General features: G+C 37.7%; 1 protein-coding gene across 1 annotated transcript in view; it reads left to right on the top strand.

Moving 5' to 3' along the window:
- ADGRV1 (adhesion G protein-coupled receptor V1) overlaps window positions 1–25,863 on the top strand; it is a 235,298-nt gene that overhangs the window by 203,588 nt on the left and 5,847 nt on the right. The window contains exons 89-90 of the mRNA XM_088519599.1: window positions 21,577–21,768; window positions 23,185–23,362. Coding sequence (XP_088375725.1) covers window positions 21,577–21,768; window positions 23,185–23,362 — 370 coding nt within the window. The remainder of the gene's footprint in view (window positions 1–21,576; window positions 21,769–23,184; window positions 23,363–25,863) is intronic.

Consider the following 25,863-nt stretch of genomic DNA (forward strand, 5'->3'; position numbering starts at 1 on the left):
CTGGACAGCATTGAGAAAGTCTGTATGTTTATTTGTACATCTGTATTTGTATACTAAACAAAACAGTAAAAAGAACTAATATGAAGCAGATAAGGAAAACAAAGACTTCTCCCACTTTGATATCAGCAACTAACCTCAGATTGCTTTTTGGGATGAAATCATCCGTGGGTTAATAGCACTGGCCTGCTTTGTACTCGCAGACCAAACGTATGAAGCCACCTGAGTGGCCTGAATGAAGAATGAATCGAGGCAATTCGGTGTTCACATTTATATTCCTTTTTGTCCTATCTGTTACTTCATACTGAGTTTTTTCTTAAAGAAGAAATAACTGATTCCCTAGTTACCACCCTACGCATACTCCACAATATAATTACCATGGTGAATTATGAGTTTATCATAATAGATTTCCTTTACCTCCTGAAGCCCTTATGTAATGGACCCAAATATAGCCTAAAATGAAAGCAAAATACCTCAAAAAATGTGTGCACTATCTAGTAAACAAAGAAAATGTTGCTGATTTGGGACTATACCTAAGACAGGAGAAGCTGATATCAGCACAGAATGTCTTGTATCTATAGCTGCATCAGTGGTGATAAAAGCATTAAATGATGCATAGTAAAATTCTAAAAATGTGAAAGAATCTGGAATGTGCTTTGGCTTTCTGGGCTTTGGACCAATCATCAACGAAAAATATTTAGTGAGTATTTAAATCAGATGTCCACTTGAAAAAAATAAAGTTTTATTTTTTAAGCAAAAGTAGTTGTTAAATAATATTTTAGGTCTTTCAGGTCTTTAGCAATTCTTGGAGGACTTTGCATTTATGTGCTTTAGGAGAGCCTTCTGGACACTTTCATAATTTCCTAAGATAGAAAATAATGAAGCAATTCTACCTGTTCCACTAGAAAAAAGTATTAGTAATAGTAGGAATCATTCCTCACAATAGCTACTCAAGGCCTTATCACCAAGGCTGAGCATCTTGAGCCTTGGGAGCTTTACAAATGGAAACTTGGTTGTTTCTGCGTTTCCAGCTAGGAAACTTATCCTTTTCCAGTCTCCTGCTGCTGCCTGACTTCTGCGTACACTGAGATAGTTCCAGAGAGAAAAAGCCAGGAAACTGCAGAGGAGTAGCAGGTTAGGGACTGCTTGGGGAAGGTGCCATACTCAAAGGCCGAAAAGGATTTTTCTGAAGTGCTGGAAGAGTTGACCCATGTTATTGTGTGTCCACTGTCTTTCTTAAAAAAAGTCATGGTGTTGAGTGTGCTGGGCAGCAACACAGCGGTGGCATCTTGGAAATGGGCAACCCACAGAATGCGCTGCAGGTGAGGCAGACAAAGGGCTGTGTCCCAAACTGCAGCTTTCCGGGAAGTTCATAATGACACTAGAAAAACTAATTCACATGGGGAAATGCAGAACTGGAACGTGTTGCACAGAGAGGTTTTGGATTGCCAGACTTAGAGGATTTCAGGATTCAGCTACAAAAAGCCCTAGTGGCCTTATCTGTAGGTTGGCTTCTGAGTAGACTAAATGTCCTTCGGAAGTCGTTTCCAAACAACTTTTCTGTGATTCTATGATTTGACCCGTTGGAAGCTCCATTTTCAGGCTATTGATTGTGATATATAGACAATAAAACCAGCTATATGACCCTGATACCAAGAGTCTTATGAAAAGTGTCAAATAAGACTAAGAATAAAATCCTAGAAGTTTGAAATGATATAGGCAGAAAAGGTTAGGTAAAATATTAGCCATCTTTAGGAGTAACTGTGGAACAGTGAGTTAACGGGCAATGAGTTACAGATTTATCAGGTTTCAGCCTTGCAGAATTTTATGTACACACATGCCTATGTGTATGTATATGTCTGCATACTGAATGTCGTTATATTATGAAGGCTAATCTGAACTTTTATGTGATTTAAATGCATGTAACACCCTAATAGTTCCTAGAAAAAATAACCATTCCCTCTTCCTCCACCCACACATTTCCTGCTATAGAACCCTCTATGCTCTGTAGGGCTGATGTTTCACCAGTAAATGAGAAGGACGCTTTCTGCCTTTTGCTGGTAATAAATAGAGATGAGATCTTGTTTAGGGGTTTACAGAACTCCATTTATAAAAAAGAGAAATCATTCTCATATTTTTATATACAGCTTAAGTGGCCTTTAAGCAACTACTGTGGAAAGAGTAAATGGCATTACTTTTATCCCTGATAGTTCTATTATTACTCAAAGTATTTGTGATTTACGATTTCAGTAGAGACCATGATCTGCTGACTAAGATTTATTTCTGAAATAATACTGAAATAACAGGAATTCAATAAAAAATGACTCCTTCATTTTTTTTTTTTCTGCTGGGCTAAAAGCAACTTCTGTCTTCTGTTTGTGTTTTATTTTATCCTTGACATATAATACGTTTCAAACATGTGCTGCTGCTGGAAATTGTTTACATTTTTGGAATGCTGTGCAGCTGATGGGAGCTCAAGGAATTTGAACTAAGGACCACCACCCAGCCTTAATTCATAGGATGACTTGTGAAATTTTAAACAGAAGAAAATAGGCAGGGGTATGAAAAACGTATATGAGACTGGGAAGGAGAAAATGTAAGTTTTTAAGTATCTGGTCCTTATGGAATAATGCAAGAAGGAACTTTTTTTTTTCATGTAGGTAAAAATATTGCAACCGGTTTAAGGCTCCGTGAAATTTCAAACAATAAATGAACCACTTTAATATCGGTTAGTGATATTCATATATATTGTGGGCAAGATAGATATAGCTAACACCATTGTGAAACCATCAGTGACATCAATCCTTGGTAGCTTTTTCTCATATTAGTTTTCAAAATATCTTCTTGTGTTATACTACCTTCAGATAAACTGCAAATTCTTATTTTCCAGTGAAGACAGAAGAATTCTCTAAGTGTGGCTAATAATAGTCTTGCCAGCTTGGGCGAGAATGGGTTAGAAGTTGCCCAGCTAGGACAGAGTTAGGCTAAAAGAAACTGTTTAGTGGGTTCTTCTTAGAGTGCTGTATTGTGCAAGGCTCCAGCAGTTCCTATTGGGACTGATGGGCAGGTAGTTTGCCAAAAGCAACAATGACTTTTTTGATATGGAAGTACAGTTTGCTTTTTTTTCTCTGAAGTGTTTTGGAACAAAGTAATCAGAAATCCTCACAAATAAACCTTAAAGGGAATTATAGAAGTCCGTTCTGTGCCACAGCATAAGTTCAGTTATATCTTCAATGCTAAATGAGAATATTTTAATCTTGGCATCTGTGGGTCTGTTAGTTGATTATATTAGTTGAATATGTTATCATTATATTAAAGATGAGATACTTGAAAGTAAAATTGTGGCTTGGATTTACTCATGTTAGGCATACTAGTCGAGGTCTTGATCTTGTTCAGAAGTTGGCTAATCCAGGCAAAGGAAGTGCAGCAAATCTGTCCCGCTTTTAGGGAAGTATTTGATAGAGTAGCACAAAAAAATTGGAGGAGTAATAGTAAAGGTCTGACTAAATGGAGGAGATAAGAAAACTATATTTTTGCAGTTGGGATTGAATCATCTTCAGTATTTTCATTATGACTACAGCATAAAAAATGCTAATACAGTTTTTTGATCATACAAAATTAGGAGATATCAGTTATTCAGAGAAGGGCTGGTATATCATACACAATGAAGTGGATCAGCTTTATTCTGTGGAATGAGTTAATAGAAATTATATGAGCTCTGACAACACTAAGTGCAAAATTAGATGCTAACAGTGAAAAATTGTCTGCAATAAATTGGTTAGCTAGATAGAACTGAGAAATAGAAACTGAGGTGGATCTGCTACTTTATCACAGCATGAATGTGAATCGCCAATATAATACAGCCATAAAAGAAGCAAATATGATGCTAATCTGTACCCAATAGAGATATTAGTACCATTGCAAAAGGTGCTAGTGATACATTATTTGGAGTCATGTGTACAGTTCTGAGCCCATTGTTAAGAAAAATGAACTCCATTTAGGGCAGGTGCAGGAAGAAAATCTATTAACGATGAACAGTGATTTGCAAATTGTGTTGGAGAAGCCTGCGAGTATTTTACATACCAGCAATCGTCTGTTCTGTGTCTGCACCTTTAGTGGTCTTGGTCCAGCAGCTATTGAGTCACGTCAGTGTTGTGCTGCACCCAAGATCATCTACCCCCTCTCTCAGCAGGCAGGATTTAGAGACTTACATCCTTTGTCAGGGTCGACCCTAAATCAGAACAGCTTTTGAGTTCCAACACTTCAGTTCTGCTCTGGAGAGAAATCAGTGTAAGGGCCTAAGGAAAGCTTAGAACACTGCTTTGAAAGTTACATTCATCCTGGGCACATTTGTGAGCACAGTGGTCTAGCACTTACAATTTGTGTGCACAAACAGTTAAATACCTCACCTGCTCAGAAGTACGCTTTGTGGCTGTAATCTCATATCACTAAATTCTGTAATAGCTTCAGTATTCCCTTCTATTAATAAAAAAGGATCATGCATTTAAGTAACATTAGCTGTACTGCTGTACATTCATTCCAAAGTTGCTTCATTTGAGCTTTTTAAGTGTAATGTTGCCAGTGTTTTTCTTCATCCTGAATTTTTGTAAAGAACATTTTTCCCCCAAAGAAGAACATGTCAGCAGTTAAATGTGAGCTCTGAATATATCCATTTAGTAACAACTCTTTCAGGAACATTTCTAATGCATGTGAGGATTGCAAATCATTTGTGTCAGGAAAGAGTTGAGCAACTGTGAAGCTGGAGCTAACCACAGCTGGATGAAAATTGCTAAATTGTGTTTTCTTTATTTTGAGCAAAATGTCAAGTGTTGCTCTTTTGCTTTTGCCTTGACAAAGGTCAATTGGAGTAGAAAAAAAAAAAAAAAAAGCACCAAATCAACTTATACTGTCAGCTTATTATTTGTTCAAATCTTCACATGTGTTGTTTTGCTGTTACAACAGAGTCATGGAAAGTTTCAGCAACAGAGATATATTAGATCCCCAAATTGCAAAACTGGTAACTACACTGATCTTTGTTCTTTGTATGTCTTCTTAAAGGAAGATGAGGAGAAGACTTGGTTTTGACAGGGGTATCCTCTGTGTGCATGTGTATGTAAGTAGGACACATGAGCTATTGGAGTGCATGTTGTCCAAAGAGCAGCTTCATCATACTGAGATTGTATTTCAGAAAAGCTGTAACAGGAAAGCAGGCTGAGAACTGTAAAACTTATTCTGAGAAATCATGAGCTACTGTGAACACCCACTTGAGGATTTTGTATTTTCAGTATTTGCTGGGCCTGAGCACCCTCTAGGATTAATCTTTTGAGCTCCAGGAAACAGGAATCTGGCATCTTAATAGGCAGAGAAATTCCTTTCAGAATGGAGTGGAGCCAGAAGCCCTTACAGAATCTTTTTTTTTCCATTCTTTATTTTGAAAGGGGTTAGGAAAACAGTGATTCTCACCATGAAGACCAAAACAGTTGCTTTTCTGCAAAGTTTTAATATTCCCACGATAACTTTTGTGAAACCATCTATTAAAAGCCAAGTACACCAACCCTTGTGACAGAATATTTTGCTTCATAAATGAAAATATGTGCTATATGTTGAGTTCTGTTATTGCATTTATATCAGTGGATAAAAAAGGATAAGTCATACTACCCACCTGTAGACACCTAAATTAGTAAGCTTGTTTATTTACCTGATCAGTAGAGAGAGATGTGATTCTAGAGTATGTTTCACTGTACATTTGATAGGTTACTCTTTTCTGGAAATTTTCAATTAATAGAATGTTTCAGGATTGAGATCTTTATACTAAAATGTTGTATCAAATGTAAATGCCTTTGGCTTTTTTAAAAGAAAAGTAAAAATATTGTGTGAAAATATTGTCCTTCAGTGATGAGGAATGATTGTCCTTTTCTTATAGCACTATTTTTTTCTGCTGAACATCATCTAAAGTCTTGAAAAATAAACTCATGCTAGGATAACTTGTGTACTTACCTTTCAGTAAATGTTAATACCTGCTAATTATTTAGTCCTGAATATTCCCCAGAACACAGAAAGCATGATTCTTTATTAATCGTAGTGCTCCAGAGTTCATGCATAGGCCAGGATTTCATTGCATCACATAATGTACAAGCATAGACCAAAAAGATATTCTGTGCCCTAAAGAAGTTTGAACATGAGGACATGAGATGACAACTGGACGCGCAAGAGGCAGTACAAGACAAGACAAGAGGCCAGGATGATGGGCAGACTGCATGTTTTTAATTCATCTAGACATGGCATGTATTGAGCACAGAGAGTTTGCTAGAACCACTTCTAGTATTTCTTTGCCTGTCTCCAGTCCCCATCTCAGATCCCTTTTTCATTCTTCCTTAAGAGAGAATTTCAGAACAACCAAATCATTCGTATCCACATTACCACAGGGTTTTGCCTGACATCTAAACAAGACTATAGACTTCTTTTAAAGGGTATAGAGTAGCATATAAGGAGAGGATGAGATTCTTTTGGAGTTTTTTTTAAGCATCAGTGGAAAAATAGGCTAATTCACCCATGATTAGCTAGTCCTGCGAAATTTGGTTCGAGTCATTCTCCTAACCCCTTGAAAAAAACATGTAACTGTCCTACTTTCCCAAAGGACACTTGAAAACCAAGTGGAGAAAGTGTCTTTAGGGTCACCCTTATAGCATAAAATTTTATAAATGTCTTAACTGACAAACATATTGATAGCTTTGTCTCTGTGTATCTGTAGAAAAAAAAGTAGATCGTATTTGGGTTACTTTGTACAAAGTTCTAGGAAATGGAGAAACACAGTATTTTTATTAATGTAATATGTATTTTAATATATTGTGAAGAAATTACAAAGCAATCACAGTTTTTTTTGCTCAAAATTATCATAATACTTTGATAAGTAAGATCATTTGAACAAATAATAGATTGAAATGTCAGCTGTGTAGCAGTTTGTCTTATTAGAAATTATTACTGTCAATCTTCAGGTTACTTATCAGAGATGGGTGCATCACCTCCTTTCTATAGATGGCTGGAATGAAACCCATGGGAGGAGAAGTAACTTGTGTAGGCCCACCCAGCAGTCTTTGATTTAAGATGAGAATTTAATGGCTTCTGTAATTCACACTTGTGCTCAGTTTATTAAACCATACTACTAAGAATCTGTTATTTTGAACTGCCTCCAGTACTGTATTTTCTAAAAGAATTGCATTTTCTAAAAGGAAGCCAAAGATAGTGCTAGTAGTTCATTAATTTTCTGTAAAAGCAGAGAATATAAGGAACTGTGGGGTGAAAAAATATCAGCCTAATCTAAATAAAGACACTCCTTTTGCTGGAAGCAGCTCTTTCTGCCTTGTCTGGCATTGCCTCCCTGCTTTCCATTGGCAGGGAGTATTAGCACACACTGCTTTAGTCACTTTGCTAAACCCTTGGCTTAGCTTTTGGTAAAACAGATTTGTAATAGCTAAAATGTCAAACACGGACTTGAAGAAAATAATGCTGTATATAATATTAAATGATGTCTAACTTGCTTGCTTGGTAATTTCCTGTTGCATAGTACCAGTGAAGAGAATGTAGAAATAAATACAGTAATCCCAGAATCATAGCAGTAGCTTACTGCCAAGAGCATGATTTCTATATGTTACATGACAGATTCAGCCATCTAGTGAATTAAAACATTTTTTATTAGCATTGTTCACATATGAATCTAAGATATACTGTATACTGTTTCTCTTTAAAAAGTACGTCAGTAAAATTTAAACGGTTTGACCATTTTATTTTATGTGTGTGTGTGTGTATATATATATGTGTGTATGTAAAAAGAGGTTTGGTCATCAGGCCAATGCTCAAAGACTTCTGGTATAGAGATGGAAGTGTCATGCAGGTTGGGGCTGAGGTGCATTTTGCTGCTTCCTCATATCCCATTGAGAAGGAGTAATTTCACAGTCAGCTACTGAAGAAAAGAAACAGTAAGTTTGTTGTATCCTCTCCTACTACTTGATGGAATTAGGCTCATTACATTGTCTAAGATCCTTTTCCTTAATAAAATGAATTAACTCTTAATTTCAGTTACCTCCAAGGACCTGGAAAAAAAATAGCCTTTGGTTGAAAGTGAAACCTTTCTGTTAGCACATTCTGCAAATGCTGAAAATGATGTTAAGATATATATGTGTGTGTGTGTGTGTAAAATAAATACATATGTATGTGTATATATACACAAAAGAAAATCAGTGCTCAGCAGTGCTTACCAAGCCACACTGCTTTTGGCCTTGTCCTTATTGCTTCTCTGCCTTGGGATGTGCAAACTCCTGTGGGTGTCAGATGAGGACTCTAGGCATCATCTTCCTCAGTCTACATTGGCTTTTAGAGTGATCATTAAAGTAGATCATGTTTTGTATTAAATTTCTACTTGCATATATGTAATTAAGGTTTACTAAATAATAGATGTTTTAGTAAGTGCTTAATCAAATAAACATTATTGAAGTCCAGCAGGTGGCTATAATTATCACAACAGCCATGCTATAAGTATTGCATTTATTAACATCTGCTACACATGCTATTTCTGTCTAAACTATGTATTAATAATTTATTTACTTTAAAAACTATTCAGAAATAGCATCTTGGAGCAAACTCTGCCCATTAGTTGAGGATTAATAGTAATAAATGATCTCACCTGATAGACGTCCACTTGCCTAGTATGCTTTCCTGGTGTGACATTTTTCTATAGGTGAAAATGTTATTGACATTTTAAATGTTTTGTCTACTCATGTGTCATCTTTGCTCATGCTTATAATGGATTGTATTACAGCACCTTCCTCCAGTATACAAGTGTGTGCTAATCATATGTGAGATGAAATCATAATCTCTGATTTATTTTCTGCAGCTTTCCGTAAAGTTTGGAAAGACTGATGCTATCACTGCTAGTTTATTTCCTTGGTACACTCCTTTCCAAATGATGAAATTCAGTTTACTCACCCCATTCGCTCTATTTTTGAGGTAAAGGTAAAAGGTAACAAAAGTGTGTCACATAAGCAAATGTAGTATGTTGTACTGAGTCATAATGGTACAGTCTTCATTATCTGTTTATCCTTTTTCATCTTTTCTAGAAAAGTTATATCTAGTAATATGTGGTTTTAATATTTCTGCATAACCACTGCATAAATAGTGTTTTTTTAATATTTCTGCATTTGAATTCAAAGATAGTTCTCTGTGGAGAAGAGCTACCTGAGGCCTGTGATGGAAGTTTTCCTGTATGTTAAAGCTTGCCTTACCTGCTCCTTGTGCTCAAAGAATAATTGTGCTGATAGGAAATGTTATGCTGGTGCCTATTGTACTATCTGTGTTAAAGTGAAGATACGTTTCTATACAAACACAAAGTAATATGTTTTATGTTGCAGAAAGATATTTAGTATATCTTAGCAGAAAGAAAGAAAAAAAAAACCTTAAAAAAATCTCATGGTTAGTTTTTAGCTTTGAAACACTTCTAACCAAAGAGGCCTTGGAATAGTAGTGAGGCAGGAGCTGGATATTTGAAGAAGAAAGGCAGCAGTTCTCCCCTGCTCTCCCCTCCCAGTTAGAGAAACTGGCTTGGCCAGTTTTAGCAGTATCAGTATAAAGCATTGAGCTGAAGTTTTCAAAGTGAGCCTGTAGCAAGAACCATCATGATTATAGCATGAGAGGAGACGCTGTGGTTGATGCAGGTGTAAAAAAAACGAAGTGCAGTCAGTATATTTGTATTTCTGTTGTCCTTATAGAATACAGTGGAGAACACCAGACTCTGCATTTTTATGTTCAGTGAACATGTGCACTGGCACTGCAACATGGGAAAATGGGACTTGCAGGATTGGCCAGTAGAGCTGGTTTATAGACTTCACGTTCGATCTGTTTAACAAAAATTTACTTCAGAATCCACCTATCTGGCGAAGTGTTTATTCAAAATACAAGTGTCTTTCTTTAGGACTTCGTTCCAGTTTCCTCAAATCATTGCTTTTCCTTCTCATCAGGCTTTTCAATACTCGCTGATAATCAGACCATCTTTTCTGCCAGCTTCGCAGAACAGCAAGACCGAAATGCGGAGCGCGTGGACGCGTGCGGCCGGGGCGGGAGGCGCCGGCGGGTCGGGGCTGTGGCCTGGCCCCGCGTGGGCGGCTGCCGCTCGGCCTGCCGGCCCCGCGGGCGCGCGCGGCCTCCGAGCTGCTGCCAGGCCGCGGGTCGCTCTCGTAGCGCCCATGGGAGGGTGGCAGAACTGCTGGGTGCTCAGCTGTGATTGAAGGTAACAAAGCAAAAAAGGGGGAAAGTTAGAAGCAAAACAGAAAAAAAAAACATAACTAAAAACACCCAAAGCAGAAGGCTCTTTCCAATCTTACACCCCCTTCTAGGACTACCATAAGGAGCTGTTTCTCTGGCTGAGAATTGGCAGCTTTCTGTATTTGCTTTACATTGGGCTTCACTGCGCAGCCGAGACAACTGTGTCAAACGCTTTGGGTGGTTTTACTGTGAGAAAACATGATACTGCAGAGCCAGCAGTTATTGCCATACAAGGCTGCTGGGAAGAAAACAATCCACAGCCCTCACGCGAAGAGGGAGACCTCAGGAGGACATATATTCCATGCTCAGTAATAGGAAAAAAGAAAAGTAACCCCTTACCCAAAGCAACAGCTAAGCTCTTTGCTTTGAAAATATGGAACGTTCTATCCTTGAATAGCTCCTATCATTTTTTCCCCTTAAGAAATACTTTAGAGATAGCAGGAATGGGTTGCAGAACAGGTCATATCCTTTTTTTTGTGTTTAGTGCTGCAAGCACATCTTAGGTCACAAGCATTAATCCATTAGCAAGAATTTCCAAAAGGGAAAGTAGCTTTTTGTTTTCCAAGTACAAGCAGAGCAAACAATTTGATATGTGCTTCATGACTTAAGCTATCTGTTGCTGACAGTGGTAGAGCTATATTCCCAAAGCACTCAAATTAGCAAGGCATAAAGATTGAAATGTTCCCATTCCTTAGTTTTGAGATAGTTAAATATATATAAATATATACTCATTGGTGTTACCTTGTTGTGCATTAGCATATAGTGTAGGAATTTTTGTAGGTAGAATAGTGGAAAACTTAGTAAGTATTACAAGGCCATTACTCTACCAAGTGTTCTGAACATCTCAAAATTAGAGATCCATGTTTAGAGTCAGTCAATGGAATTACTTCTCTGTTCATTTCATTCCCCTCTCTAATTTCTGTAACTTTCTATCTTTTTTTTCCAAGACTTATTTGTGGTACCCTATCTGAATGTGCTAATGCTTTTATTCTCAAAGCCACTAAGTAAATTGTTTATGCCAGTCAATTTTCCATTAAAAATAATGAAAGTTGTAACCTGCAAAATGCAAAACTTTTAGAGCTACTATTTATGTTTAAAACTCTGTAAGACTAACTGTATCAACCAAAAGGTCTTAATACAATACTGTCATTATATCTCTGTTTAATATGAATTTGCTTTAAAGTTTAGTTTGAGTAACAGTTACGAAAAAAGATCTTATGAACTCTTAGAGATTTTTTTTTCCTGTGGTTGGTGCTTTCCTTGCAGTTGTTGCAGGGAGGACAGAGGGGAAAGGAAAATCAGCTCATTATGTCAAGCCAGGAAGTAAATGATTTCAATGACAGAGCCAAATATATTATTGCACCTCCACCTCCTTGCATTCACCTACTTGTCAGAAATGGAAATATGTCCAGTCTTTATCCTCTTTTTTGCCCACATTTGCCTTCTTTGAGAAGCATTCCTAACCAAAGCAGTGCTAACTTCCTACTTTATAAATAAGACTTGCCTTCTGCTGTCCTCTCATGCTACAGAAAGGCAGTAAAAACTACAGTAATTTTCATTAAAATCAAGGAGCATAGAGTGTGAACTGCTGACAGGATGCTGTGATTATCATTTAAAGCAAAGTCTGCCAAGCAGCACCTCCACTTCTGAGATAGTCAGAGTTTCTGGCAAAATCATAACTTGATATAGTAACGTCTATATGTGTTATTCTGGTTATAAAAAAGCGTGTCACATACTATCACATGCCATTGTAACATCCCTAGTTTTAGGGATGTTACCCCTGGTCAGTTTTAACTAAGGGGTTTCTGAAGCTGATGAGGATTTATTCAGTTCCTAAAGTGTCTCGGTGGCTCTCCCTGAATATAGCCTGCCCAAAAGGTGCTTCCAATAGTCAGAGGTTGCTGAAGGACAAGAACACCATATTCTCATCAATCTTGCTCCCAAAAGACTTCTAGGTAGAAGATATATGAAAATTAATCATATCTGTAATCCACGAACCTTGAGTTCCAAGTTCCCTCCAAGCTAGACTTTTTTTTTTAATTTCCTTGTGTTTTGGGCTACTGATCTAGCACCAATATCAATTACGGGTTTACTCAGTTGAGACAGTTGAGAGAAATGCTGCTAAATAAATGGTCTTTCCCCTTTCTCAGTCAGATATCAAAGTGTAACAGCAAATATGTAGAAAACAATAGGATCAAGAGATATTTTGACATTATAAGAATTCATAAAAAAAAAGAAACCCTCATTGTTATAACAATAATAATGACAGTCAGGGTTTTACATAGCTCTTCATTTTATGAGATTTTCTGTAGTAGCAGATGAGTTCAGCAGTAGAGAGAGCTGACTTCTCTATTTTGACTCTCTTTATCAGTGATGGCTTTTAATTCCCATTTATTTTTAACCCTGTGTATGTCATTAATACACATAAATAGAAAATACTGCTTCCATAAAAAATGTTAAAAGGAATATTTTAATGTTCTACAGAAATACGATGTTTCTGGCTTTTTTATAGGGACAGGATTGACCTGTAGTCAGGATGCTGGTTTGTTTAGTTCTGAATGCTTCTTCAATTGCTGGCCTCCCTCTTGAGTATGTCTTTCCTATGATAGCTTTCAGCCTGTTTAAAGACATAAATATGGAATTTACTGATCTAAACTTATTAGACTGGGAAGCTATTGACTCAGGGGCAGAGATAATGAACGCTTTTTCGCCTGTCATTTCTGGTCTGTTTGAGAGAGCAGTTGAAATGTTAGTAGTCTCAGACTGTAAGGTGTGAGCTGAAATTCAAGACGATGAATGTTTGTCTTGGAAGGAAAGTGTGAGAAGAAATATTTGCAAAATATTGTAAAAGCATAGGTGTAAAGTCATGACCTGTGATATTTCTAGTTTTTTTACACTTTAAAAATATATAAGGAAAACCTTATAGATTTTGTCTTTCTTTTTGATTTTTAGTGTTAGGCTCCTCAGTAGGTAAAATTTTTCATTGATATTTGATCTGGCAGTTCCCTGCTACCAACTGGTCTTCTAGGTAGCCCAAGACCCAGGAAGCAGCTTGTGCAAAGAAGCCCTCCAAGTATGCTGCTTCTAATTTCTGTTGCCTGTGCAGGAAGAAAAGCAGAGGGCAAGGAGGGAAAAGGGGGTAGGCAGAGATGGGGCTGGTGTCTGGCATGCTGAGGGCCACTCTGCTTTGGTGGTTTTGGCAGTTGGCAGGCTCCTGCAAACGTGAGTAGTGGGCATCATTTCCAGAATCCCCCCGTGTCAGTGAGGGAGCACGGCCAGAAGCGGAGGGGAATTTTAAGCTGCTTGGGCATGCTGTCTCACTGATGTTTGCCCTTTGCAGATCGTGCTGTCCCGCTGTTCAGACCTTTGGTGTTTGACTCAGTATTTGTTTCCTCCTCAACTAGAAGCACTGAAATAGAAAAATATCGCTTGCTTAATATTTCCAGTATGACTACATTGGAAGGAAGTAACGGGATTTTTATTCGAGCCCAATTCACACATCTGGCAAGTTTGGCTAAGCATCTGTATTTTCAGTGTTTCTTCAAACTGAATGTAACTCTTTTAAAGTTTAAATCTGTCATATTGGGAAAAAACGACAACAACAACAACAACAAACAACAACAAGACATGTTTCCACTATTTGCAGGGCTGAAATAGGAGGTTAAAATGATTGTTGTGTGGGAGTAGCTGAGAGTGTTCTGAGAGCTATGCAAAATATTTATAGTGAATCCTGAGTATCCAAGCAAATCTGATCTTTAAAGATTTGCCAGAGTTTGTGAACCTCCCAGGTAAGCCTCAGCCAAGTTTAGACTAAATATGAGCTGAATGTAGTTTGCCAGAGAGGAATTTATGGCTTTGGCTAGAAATTGAAAGGTTTTGGCATAACTGGTTTTGGCATAAAGAGAGAAACTTGGCTGTTTAGATAAGTAAGTTTCATGTAGTACATTAGTATTAGGAAAACATATTAATAATGCTGTAAGCATAGTGTTTTTATCATTATTACAAAATATACATATAACCTTTTAATATGAGGATTTATAGTAATCTATAGGAACTTTATAAAAAAAAAGAAGCCACTTGAAATATGTCTTGGTTATGTGGACCTGTAAATACATCCTTCATTTAATGATAGATTTATCTATGATTACTTCTTTTTGTTTCATTATTTTATGATGATTTTATGTATGTGGTAGCAGGGCTGGTTGGTTCAGCAGGTCATAGCTATTATTTAGTAAAAAAAAAAAGAAAAGTGGAAAAATCTCTATCAACAGAAGTGGTCTCATGATGTTGCTTATAGAGAGAGTGTGAGATTTGCAGTCCTTCATTAATTGTTATGTCCTGATTTTCATGTCAATTTTTATAATTTCATCTTTGACTAAGATAAATCCTTGTCTATTAAGCAAAATAGGGAGTAAATACCTCAGGAGGAAAAGTGCTAATAAGAAGTAAATATTCCCAGTAGACACTGTGACAAGAGAAAAGATATGCTTGGTAGTAATGATGATAGCTTCATCAAAACGGGTGCTTAATGGCAATTAAACAGCCAGAATCCTGATGATACACAGCAGATCTAAGGTTGACTTCGGCAGAATCACCAGCTTGGCAGGGTTGCACTGCTGAAAGACATAAAACTTACTAGGACGACCTTCCGTGTTAAGAAAACAATAGTTAAACAGAAGGATCTGATTTACCTTTCAAAGGCTGATATTTCTGGAGACTTCTGAGTGGGAGATGTTGTGTGATGGCTTAGCCTATGGTATCATGCGACTAAGATGATACTTTTATCATGATGGCACCGATAAAAGCTCTTCAAGCTCTTCTGATAGAAAAATATGGGTGATAGAGATTCAGGAAAACACACTGTACATTAAAGATCTGTTTTTTAATAATTAGATATGCACATGAATGTGTGTGCAATTTGTCAGGATTATCTCTGAAAACAAGACTTGAAGGAACAAATAGAAAATGAGGTATGTTTTGTGTGTGTCTCTCAGGTAGCAGGAATACTTGTGTTTCTGAATACTGATTGCATGACTGATATTTTTTCCAAAATAGATTAGGAAACACAACAATATAAAACTATTATAATGTACTGTATGATGGTCCTGATTGTATTTCCTGAATATAGTTTAGCATTATGAGTCATTTCTTGCAATGCAGATACTAACTTCTTCAACATGGTAAGACATGCAAATTATTTGGAGCAATCAGACCAGTAATTTTCCCAAAAGCAGTAGGCACTTGTTATGTAAAGCAGTGTTAATCCAAAGCAGGCTGTGACTGGCCAGTGATGGAAAACTACACAAGAAAACAGAAGTCTATAACCTGAGAACTTCCAGTAAGTTAGTAAAATCCCCAGGGAGGGTCACAAACATCAAGTTTTTTTTTTTTTTAACATGATAAATGTGTAGCTTTAAAAATAAAAGCCATGTTGTAGCCATGGTGATCTAAGGGTATCGATACAAAAAAAGAACCAGTTCTCAACACAGAGGTCCTTCTCTGATCTAACACAAGATTCAACCTTCTCTTACAAACTTTCATTTTGCTTTACCCTCTTTTGCAAAGGCATGTTTTAAATATATAGTCTCCCGAATAATAGATATCAAATGCAATTTTCCTAATTAAAATGTGAGCTAAAAAAATGCACTTACAGTGTGCATTGGTTTGTGTTAGTGCTGGTAAATACCCTGAAATGGGTTGAGGAACTGCTGCAAATCAAATCTCTACCAGAAGTCCTGCACAGATACTTTAGTTTTACAAATAGAAAATCCATTCCCCTAAAATGGACGGGTTTGAAAATAGGCATATGGGGGATCTTATTAATGGCTTTGTTTGAATCCACTTCTCTTTGGAAACACAGAATTTACTCAGCTTCAGCAAGAGTATATATCTGCCTTGTCTGAAAATATATGTATGAGAAGTGGGATAGATTTTACTAAAGAAATAGCTAATGTGTTGTTATGTTTGTTTCTACTGGAGCAATAAAAGTCTTACAAGACCAATTAATGGACAATAATGACAATAATGGAGGAAGTAATCTTGCTTCTCAGTGAGGAAAAAACTGCTAAAAAAAGCCCCAGCAGTTTGTTGATGGCCTCCAGTCTGTTGTATCCTTCCATTACTAGCAGAGTTTTTTCAGTCATCAGGCTTAGACACGCTGCAGTGGCAGCACCGTGACTTGGAACATGCAGAGTGAGAGGACAGAGAGAGGGAGAGAAGGAATACAAGTGTCAAATGTCCATCAGGTTTGCCTGTGCTCTCATAAAAGTATAAAATATATACGGTCCTTCTGTTGAGACCTAGAGAAGTTTTTCTTTCATTTATTAGTTTCCTGCAGATTTTCCTTTGTGTTTCAAAGCTTCAGTGATTTAAAATAAATAAATTAGGACTGTCATATCTCTAGTTGTTATATATGAGAATTCTTCTCACATGCATAAATGCATATAACCCTCCCATAAGTTATGAAAGGTAGCAGAATAACCTCTCTTCTTCCTCTAAAGAGTGAGTAACTACAGCCCAAAATATGAAGCATCTGACATAATCTAGAGCAGCATCAAAGCTGTTCCCAGTGCACTAGCTGAAAAAGTCCCCAGTGGACACTTTGCTGTGCGGGAATTCCTTAAGCTCTGTTTTTTTCTGGATGATTTTTTTTCTCTGATAAAACTGTGCAAAAGAGCAGATATGGTAGATAAACGGAGAAGTACAGCTCAACTTGCTGTAATGAAATAGCAAAAGCCGAATTGTCTTCCATCAGCAAATACCAGTAAAATAAATACCAGCCATTATTGACAATGGTTTGCACACCTTTTTTTTCAGGCAATCACTGGACATGTTTGAGAAGAATTTTAAGCTGCCTGTCCCTCCACTTTTTCAGGAGTCTACTTGCCTGCTCTAAGCACTGCTCTTCCCTTTCTCCAGAGCCGACATATTCAGCTTTCACTTTCACCTCTTATCTTTTGCTATAGCATTAGCAAGAGTATTAATGCTACTAGCATAATGTAACTGTAAATGACATGGGATTAAGTGCTTTGTAAGTAGCCCTGTGGTCCCAGACCACAGCAGTTACTTAGTGTTGCGGATAAATCCTCTAAAGCCCTAGTTCTTTAGCTTAATTGTTCTGTCTATTTCTAGCATCCCTGGGCCAGGCTTTGCAGGGTAGGAATCATCACACTTTTCTCTGAAAGACCAAACAGTTTCTTTTGGCCACCCTGTGCATGCTTGTGAGATGAGGACAACAGCTCTGGATTTATATGCAGCAGCAGAGGTTATTGGTGCCAGGCAGACTTGAGAGGGTTTGTTTGGTTGTTTATGTGAAAACTGTGGAATTAATTCTTCTCAAGAATAAGGAATTACTATTATCATACATTTTGAAACTTTTTAATAGAGAGATCATTATCTGTGCTGATAACATCCAAGATCCTTCTACCCAGACCTACTTCTTCCGATTCCTCTGGAGTGTTGGACTTCTTCTCTGCACATCCTGCAAGTCTGGTAGGCCTGTCAGAAAACACTCTCCATTTCATGCTTGGTCCAGCCCATCAAGGACTGTGCTTTTTTACAGGGAAAAGTATTGTTGGAGTACCACTGGGTGGTATCTGCTAAGACATGAGTAGGTAGGTTCTACAGGCTGGCTTAAAGATGGTGGTGTCAATGTGGCCAAACCCATTCACAATAAACCCCGTGGAACACATATTAATATGCTAACAGTCTTATTTTATAATATTTTATTTAGGGCCATTTTCAAATTATTAAGGGCATAAGTTAAAAGAACATTATGAGTATCGCATATAATGATGGCTATTTTGATTTTCAGACTAGTGCTTTTGAAAACTAACTCTTTTGACTGTGAAAGTTGTGGTTCAGTGATACAACCTGGGTGTTCTACGTGTACTTCCTGTGTTCCTTCCGAGCAAGCAATCTGGTAGCTGCTAGTGCTAAAATGAGCAGAGATCGATACAGCTTACCCATGGCATCACAGTGTTGATTGTTGCAACTCTGTATGGTTTAGGAAGGGTCATCTGCCTTATTTTGATATCTCGAAATGCAATTGCCATGGTTTTTAGTAGAAGAGTAGAGTAGTCTGAATAAGACCATGACATGTTTTGGATGCTACACAAAGTAGTGATGGCACCTAGTGATTCGTCTCTACAGAGCATATATTCTCGACCCCCGAGACCTTGGTAGGAGTATGTGTCAAAGAAGGATACACCCTTTTTCCAGCTAAGCAAGTAATCTGCTACCCAACAATACAGTTCCTTTGCAACTGATGTAAGCGCCTTAGGAGTGTTGGCTTTCTTAGATATAACTGAAACAATTTCATAAATTTATGTTTGGAATGCAGTGCTGTAATACTTTACAAGGTGAGAGATGTAAAACTCGGAATTTTTCTTTCTCAGTTAACTCAGTGACTGCTCAGTCCCTAAGCAAGTAAAATAACCTCCCAGAGTCAATTTACTCATTAGGTAACAGACTCATCACCAGTATGTATCAATCTGTGGAAGTTCACTGAGCTACATGGACTGACTTTCCTTCTCAGCTTCCAGTATTAACAACTGCTGGGATCAGAAGATTGTACTGCACAGATTCCTGTGCTCTTTCACTGTTGATGCCTCCAACCGGTATCTCTGCTGCTTGTTACTGACAAGGTTTGGCCTGACAAGATAGAGTTTAAATGTCTTTAACTGAAAATGTGTATTGTGGATAACTGACAAATTATTGTATGATTACTGCCAGCTCCTGTATCAAGGGTATATTAGTGTGAAATAGAAAAGGTCAGTTTACAGTTTGAACTCTGGAGCTCAAATCTAGTCAGTCTCTCTCCAGATTTAGATTAATGAAATGAGTGCTGCAGCAAGAGTGAAACATGAGGCACCTCTTGGGTGCACTGTCTCAAAACACTGAAAATTAACCAAGTTCAATTTTCACCTGTTATCCAACCACTGAATCTGCTTATTGATGCATATATGCACATGTTGTGCTTTGACCTTCACTTGTTTGAGCATATCTTACTTCTGGATGGACTGTGGACTGTCTGGTTTTGTTCATTTACCACAATGAATACTTTATTACTCATTACAGTGGGCCTTATCTCCATATCTTCAGGTATAACTCCAATTTTAAGTACTGAGGAACAAAAATACAATCACAAAAGGAAGGACACTGAGGCTCAGGCTAACAAGTAATAATAGATGCCTAGTTCTTTGGGGTTTCAAAAGTTGGGGGGCCTGTTTAATTGCCCCTGTGGCCGTGTGATCAAGTATCTATTCCCTAATATTATAGCCCTTTTTTTCTTTTCGTTGTCACATACAGGGCTCCAGTTTGAGATAATTTTAGCACTCTCTTCCCTGTTTGTTTCTTTTGGAAGCAGGACCACACTGAGGGCCGTATACAAGAGTCTGATGTAACATGGGCCTTCTGTATCAGTGCTTTGTGTCTCCGTGGTTCAGAAAGACAAAATTATGGAGTTAGTTGTTCTCAGCTTATGGGTTTGCTCGAAAACTACGAACCCACTTAAAATGTATAGGTGGCTTTTATGGCTAGGTCCTTAGAGGCTGGAATGCCAGCGGCTGCTCTGAATTCTGCAGTGTCCCCGCTACCCATTCTTCTTAGAATTGTTATCTCTTTTCATATCCATTAAATAACTTGCATTAAAAAAAAAATCCATTTGCTGGTCCCATTGTGCTTGACCTACATGGGAATCCTTGGATTTGTTTATAGAATGAAAGGATATTTCAGTTCCTTTTTAGTGTTTCTTAAGTACAACATGTATTTCAGTTTTTTGGAATGTATTTACATGTATCACAAAGAAGTTTCCTTTGTAAGTTTCTCAGTGCTCTGGATCTTAGTGATAAAAAACAATAATGTCGAAGAGTGGGAAAAATGTTCTTTTAAAGTATGTTTTGGCATTTTTGTTTTTCAATTTGCTGAAAAAGAAACATAAAAAAAAAAAGAGAACACAGTTTTTTAAAGAAGAAAAAACCTGGACATGTAGAGTTGTGTGACTTTATAGGATGTACGTGAGGTTATTTCCATATCCTTTTGACCACCTCAAATTGAAATCACATTGAATTGCATTGACTTGTTATGGGTATCTTCAGATTAGACTGTTATTACAGACCACGTTGTCATATATTTTTGTCTATGTTTATACTATGAATCTGTGCATCATCTTGTCTGTTTTGCATGGGTGGAAAGGAATCAGTCTCAATTTATGTTCAAAGTTGTTTCCATTTGAAGTGGAATAGTGGTATAATAGATGAAACTCCTTTTTTTAATCCCAGTTATTGCTTTCGTACCTATTGACACTTTTCTAATAAATTGTTTTATTTAATACAATTGGTTTGGGGAGTCTTGAGTACTTGGGAATTATAAAAACATGTCATATTTAATTGTATTGCAGTAATGAAGAAGAACCCTGAAGTCTTCTCTCTGTAATCTCTTGGTCAACCTTGTTTTTATTAATTACTGAATTGGTTGTCCGACTAATTGAAATTAATTATTTTACCTCAGTATTTATGCAATTGAAGAATTAGATCAAAAAGAGAAAGTCACATTTCATATTTAGAAGTTCAGTCCCTGGGTTTCTATGCAAACAAAAGATGTCGTTACGATACTTTTTCTTGGCTAAGCATAAAGGTCAAAATTAGCAAGTTTTAAAGAAGAATTGCAAAGACATACAGTAGGAGCCTTTGTAGTAATCACAAATGAAAGAGTGTTGAATTAGTGGATCTCATAGCAATTCTAATTTATAACTGCTCCTTGGTATCTGTGACGGCAGCAATGCAGTTTGCGTGAGACTGAAGCTGGGGCAAGTATGTAAAGAGCCAGCAGGTCAATAAGAGAACAAAAAAAAATGTGGTTAGAAGCCAGTTGCCAACTTCTATTGTAAAGAAGTTCATAACTCACATTTTTCCTCTTACGACAGCTATGAAACTTAAGTTGCTTCTGTTGTTGTGAGCTTGGCTTTGCTCTGCAACTGTGTGGGTTCAACCAAATAATAATTTTTCTTCTTAACTCTTCTTTTGGGGGAGAGGGATTATGTTTTGCCAGAGGCCTCAGGTTATGAACCTACTCTTTAATTTCCAAATCTCTAATTGACACTGACATCTTTCTTTACTAACCAAAATGCTATGAAGCACTGCCTGTTACTGTGAAGAGAGACATCTGCTACAGCATACGGGACCTTGCTGAGACGAGGTTCCAGGTGTGATCGAAGACACCTCCATTTCAAACACTGATGTGCTTTTTTCTGTCCCTGCATTTTAGGGTCTTTATGTCTTTGTGGTATATTTTATCCTACACAACCAGCTTTGCTGTCCTGTGAAAGCGAGTTACACTGTGGACATGAATGGACATACCGCGGCTGGCTCTGCCTTCTTCACGCACGGCAGCGGCTTGCCGCCTGCCGGCGGAGAGATCAGCAAATCCACCCAGAACCTCATCAGCGCCATGGAGGAGGTAACCCTGGTCCATCCTCGTTGGCCTCGATATTACAAGTGTAATGGAGATTTAAGTGGAATACACAGGAATGAAATGACCACTTGCTAATGCTGTTGTTCTGTTTTGCTTTTTGAAATTCTGCATGATATTGATTTTTTTTCTTTTCACCATCCTTAGCCATGGTAATGTTCTTGTGACTTAAAATTACCTTGTAATATCCCATCTAGAGAATTTCACTTTTTCAACTTGAGTCTGCAGTTTAGTATGGATGTTGGTTACAGGGCTATCAAAAGTAGCTAAGTTAATTCTTTCAGTTTACTCTAGGTCTTGGATGAGTTTTAAGTCTCTAATTTTCCACAGTCATGCTGTGCCTAATTTCTGCAAAATTGCAGAGATGATATGCAATCAGTTGGAACTGCAATGTTTCTAACATCTCTTTTTGAAAAATACTGATATAATTGGATTGAAATATTTCAGTGGAACAAGTCAGTTCCAGCAATGGTTTTGGTGGAAACCAGAGGGCCTGGTTTCCTGTTCCTGTGAGCTGTTTTGCCCATTTCTCTGTCTGCTTGACTGTAGGTTTGTCTTGATGCTAATGCTTCTCAGCTGCCCCATGACATACTGTTAAATTTCTCATCTTCTCATGTGAGGTGATGCCTGACTCCCCAGTTTACTGGGCAGCATGACTTCCCAGCTCCGTGTGGCAGGCACTCAAAATGCTGCGTGCAGAGTTGTGGATGAACAGTGACCCCCCTCCTCCCTCCCAGATCTGTTTTGATTGTCCTAAAATACACTTTCTTTTTTTTCCTTAGAGTTTGGCATTTTGATTTTTCATCATAATTAGGGAGGAAATAGATTTTCAAAAAATCCCCTTTTTCATGAACTGAAATTCTGTCTTTCAGCTCAACTTTAAAATTATTGCAGATGTAATTTTACAAAAATATCAAAACTATTGGGCTGCAAAACAGCATGTTCAAAGTTTGACAGCTTACTTAAAAGCTTGTGTTGGGTTATAGAAGGGAGAGGCAGGATCTAGTAGAGGAAGTGGCAGTGATAAGAATGAGTAGGAATATTTTGACTGGAACATTTCAGTGCTTTAATTTAAGCTTTTCTATACTAGAAGCTAGTGTTCAGAAATAGGGAAAATAGGGAAATGTTAACTTTCAGAACCAGCTAGGCCATGCATGAGGTTAAATGACTTGTAATCAAATTCTGGGCTTTTTTTTTTTTTCCTCCCTTTGCTTCACTAGAGAAATCACAGAATGCTTGGCTACAGATATCCTCAAGTACAGCTCTGGTCATAGGTTCCAATATATTCTAATAGGTTCTAATTTGTTATCTCAAGAAAGGATCCTAAATAATGATGTAAATTATATGTATACTGGACTTTTCCCTACTGTGCTTCCTTACTGTGTCTCTTCAAACTCGTTAAAGGTGCCAGCAGACTGGGAGAGGGCTTCCTTGCAGCCTGCCAGTCAAGCTAGTGCTGCCTTCACGCCGAGTCCACAAAATGGCAATGTCTTCCACCCTTCTGGAGGATTTAGTAACAGCTCGCTGGTTGCTGATGAGGAATCACAGGAATTTGATGACCTGATATTTGCTTTAAAGACTGGTGAGTGACACTTCTCATTTCTTGAAGACTGCTCTGTGCTTCCTTCTAGCAATGTCACCATTCCATGAGATTCAGTTGCTGTTAATGTAATCTAATTACCAGTGAAAATCTAAAGCAAAATTGTTTTGGCTTCAATTATTATTCCATGAGCTAAAAATACTGTGCAGACTATCTATAATAATAAAGAAAAATAATCTGAAAAAATACCATTTGAGTCATGATGATAAACAGACCTACAGAAACTAGCAACAAACTGGAGGCTTGAACACTTTTCCATAAATACTTAAGTACTAACTTACTGCCTCCACCAAGCCATTGGTGGTCTTATCTTCTGTTCCTTTTTTTTTTTTTTTAAGTGCATACATGTGGTATATATATATTCTACATGTCTTTATTAGATGTGTATTTGTGAGAAATAGCACTATTTCATAATTACTGATTCTCCCTAAAAGTATAGAACAAAATATTTATATTTCTCCATGCCAGATACACATTTAGGCTTGAAAAAATGTTCTACCCTAGAAAGTTAAACTCCTGAACTTCTGCCCAAGCACAACAGACAACTTGATTAGCTCACAAAGCTGCTGGAGAACACAAGGGATGGAGGCCACTCTAGGTGCCCACACTCAAGATACGCTTGTAAAACAAGTCCTTTCTAATCAGATTCCTCTCAATTGCCCTGGAGTTCAAGTCTTCAAAATGCCACTCTTTGCCCTCAGGGTTCTCAGCTAAGTATTGCTCATCTTCTCTCTCACCAAAGCCCACCAGCAAAACTTCAGGTCATTGAAGTGATGATAGAGATGATAATATAAATTGATAGCCAAGGCGTGGCTTTAGGCTGAATAAATGCACACCTGATAACAGATGACAAGGTAAAAGAATGTCACTGGTAAGATCTGGCACACACCACCCAAGCCCACGGCCCCAGGCACCAGGAGGAATACAAAGGGATGAGCTTGGTAAGGTACTCAGGCACATGACTGGAGGGCATTTGCTTGATCTTTTGGAATACCATGGAGCCTTCAAGACGGCAAGGTCAAGATATTGGCTAAATTAGCAGGTGAAAGTGCTGTGACAGCTTGCTGCTAATTTCAGGAGTTACCTTTCCTTCTTCCTCCATGGAAGCCTGAGAATTTTGCTAATGGAGGAGCCGTTTTAATCATACTACTATATTTCTTAGGACTGTTTCCATTGCAGAAAGCTCTTTTGATTGAGAAGTTAATTGGACAATAAATAACTGAAGCAGTGTTAAGAAAAACAAGTTTTTATACACATTGTCACAGAATTTGTATTCTTGTATTATTTTACCTGGATATTTTGAAACCTACATATACTTTGTTTGCAATCTGCTGCTATGTAATAAAATGTTAAAGGCTTGGGGCAAGACTTTCAAGCCTGGATGCATAAACTTAGATTTGCAAACCCTGTAGGTACCCAGGTATGTACCTTTGACTTTATCTTTCATTTTCCACTGTCTGAATATCTTAAAGGAAACCAGAGAATTCAGAAGATTTTTAACTAGTACATTTTAACACATCAGTATTTAATACTCCCTTCATCCACCACAGTGTATTGATGTCTTAAGCAGCTCAGTTGATACTGGTTGGCCTATTCACTGCAGTAAACACTCCACAGTGTGTGGAAAGCTAAGCCTTAAGTCATGTGTGATCATGTCAAAGGCCAGTCTAGCAGGCAGCAGTAGCAGTTAAACTTCATGGCTGATAGAATTCAACAAAACCTGATACAGCATTTAATGTTTTGGTTTTTTATTTAAATCTTCAAGTTCAATCCTTAGTTAGACTCTGTCCTGTTAGAAGAGTCAGATCTAAAACCAACTTTGATTTTTTTTTCCTAAATTTTTGTGAATGCCATTTATATTTATTTATTAATAATTGCTGTAATTGTTCTTACAAGCCTTCTGAATGAGGAGGGTTTTAAGCAGGCACTCAGGGCGTGGTTTGAGAGAACATTTTGGATCGCATTACTAGTGCAAGCATCACCTGTTCCACTGCAGCGCTGACTCTTTTGCCTGAAGCCTGCCCTCAGCAGTGTCAGAGGGGAGGAAGGGATTATCTCTAAGCCCAACCAGTGCTCCTCTCCAGTGCTCTGCTCTGGTTCCGGCCCCACAGACGTCTGAACAAGCCAGACTGAAGGGGGAGAGCTGTGGCTAGAGCAGCTCTAACCACCAAAGTAAATGTTTGTTAGGTACTGCCTCCAATAGAGCTCAACTGTAGCTCAACAAAGACTTCAAGTGAAAAAAAAAAAGTGCTTTTTACTAAAAATAAGAAACACAGTTTTGTTTTGGTTTTGTTTTTTTAATAGTCACATCTGCTTTCCAGTCCAGTTCAGTGCCTTTTAAAGGAATCAAAGTGCCTCTGATACAAGGGAGGGAAGTGCATGGATGCAGTTAAAAGTGGTAAAAGGTGATAGAAAGTGGGATTTTTTTTCTCGATTTGTACAGTACAAGCTTTTGTTGTTTAAGTGTTTGCTGAACTGTAGTC

This window comes from Tinamus guttatus, unplaced genomic scaffold (genome assembly GCF_059628265.1).
Source record: "Tinamus guttatus ecotype Peru unplaced genomic scaffold, ASM5962826v1 Tinamus_guttatus_pri_ptg000062l, whole genome shotgun sequence".
Classification (NCBI taxonomy): Eukaryota; Metazoa; Chordata; class Aves; order Tinamiformes; family Tinamidae; genus Tinamus; species Tinamus guttatus.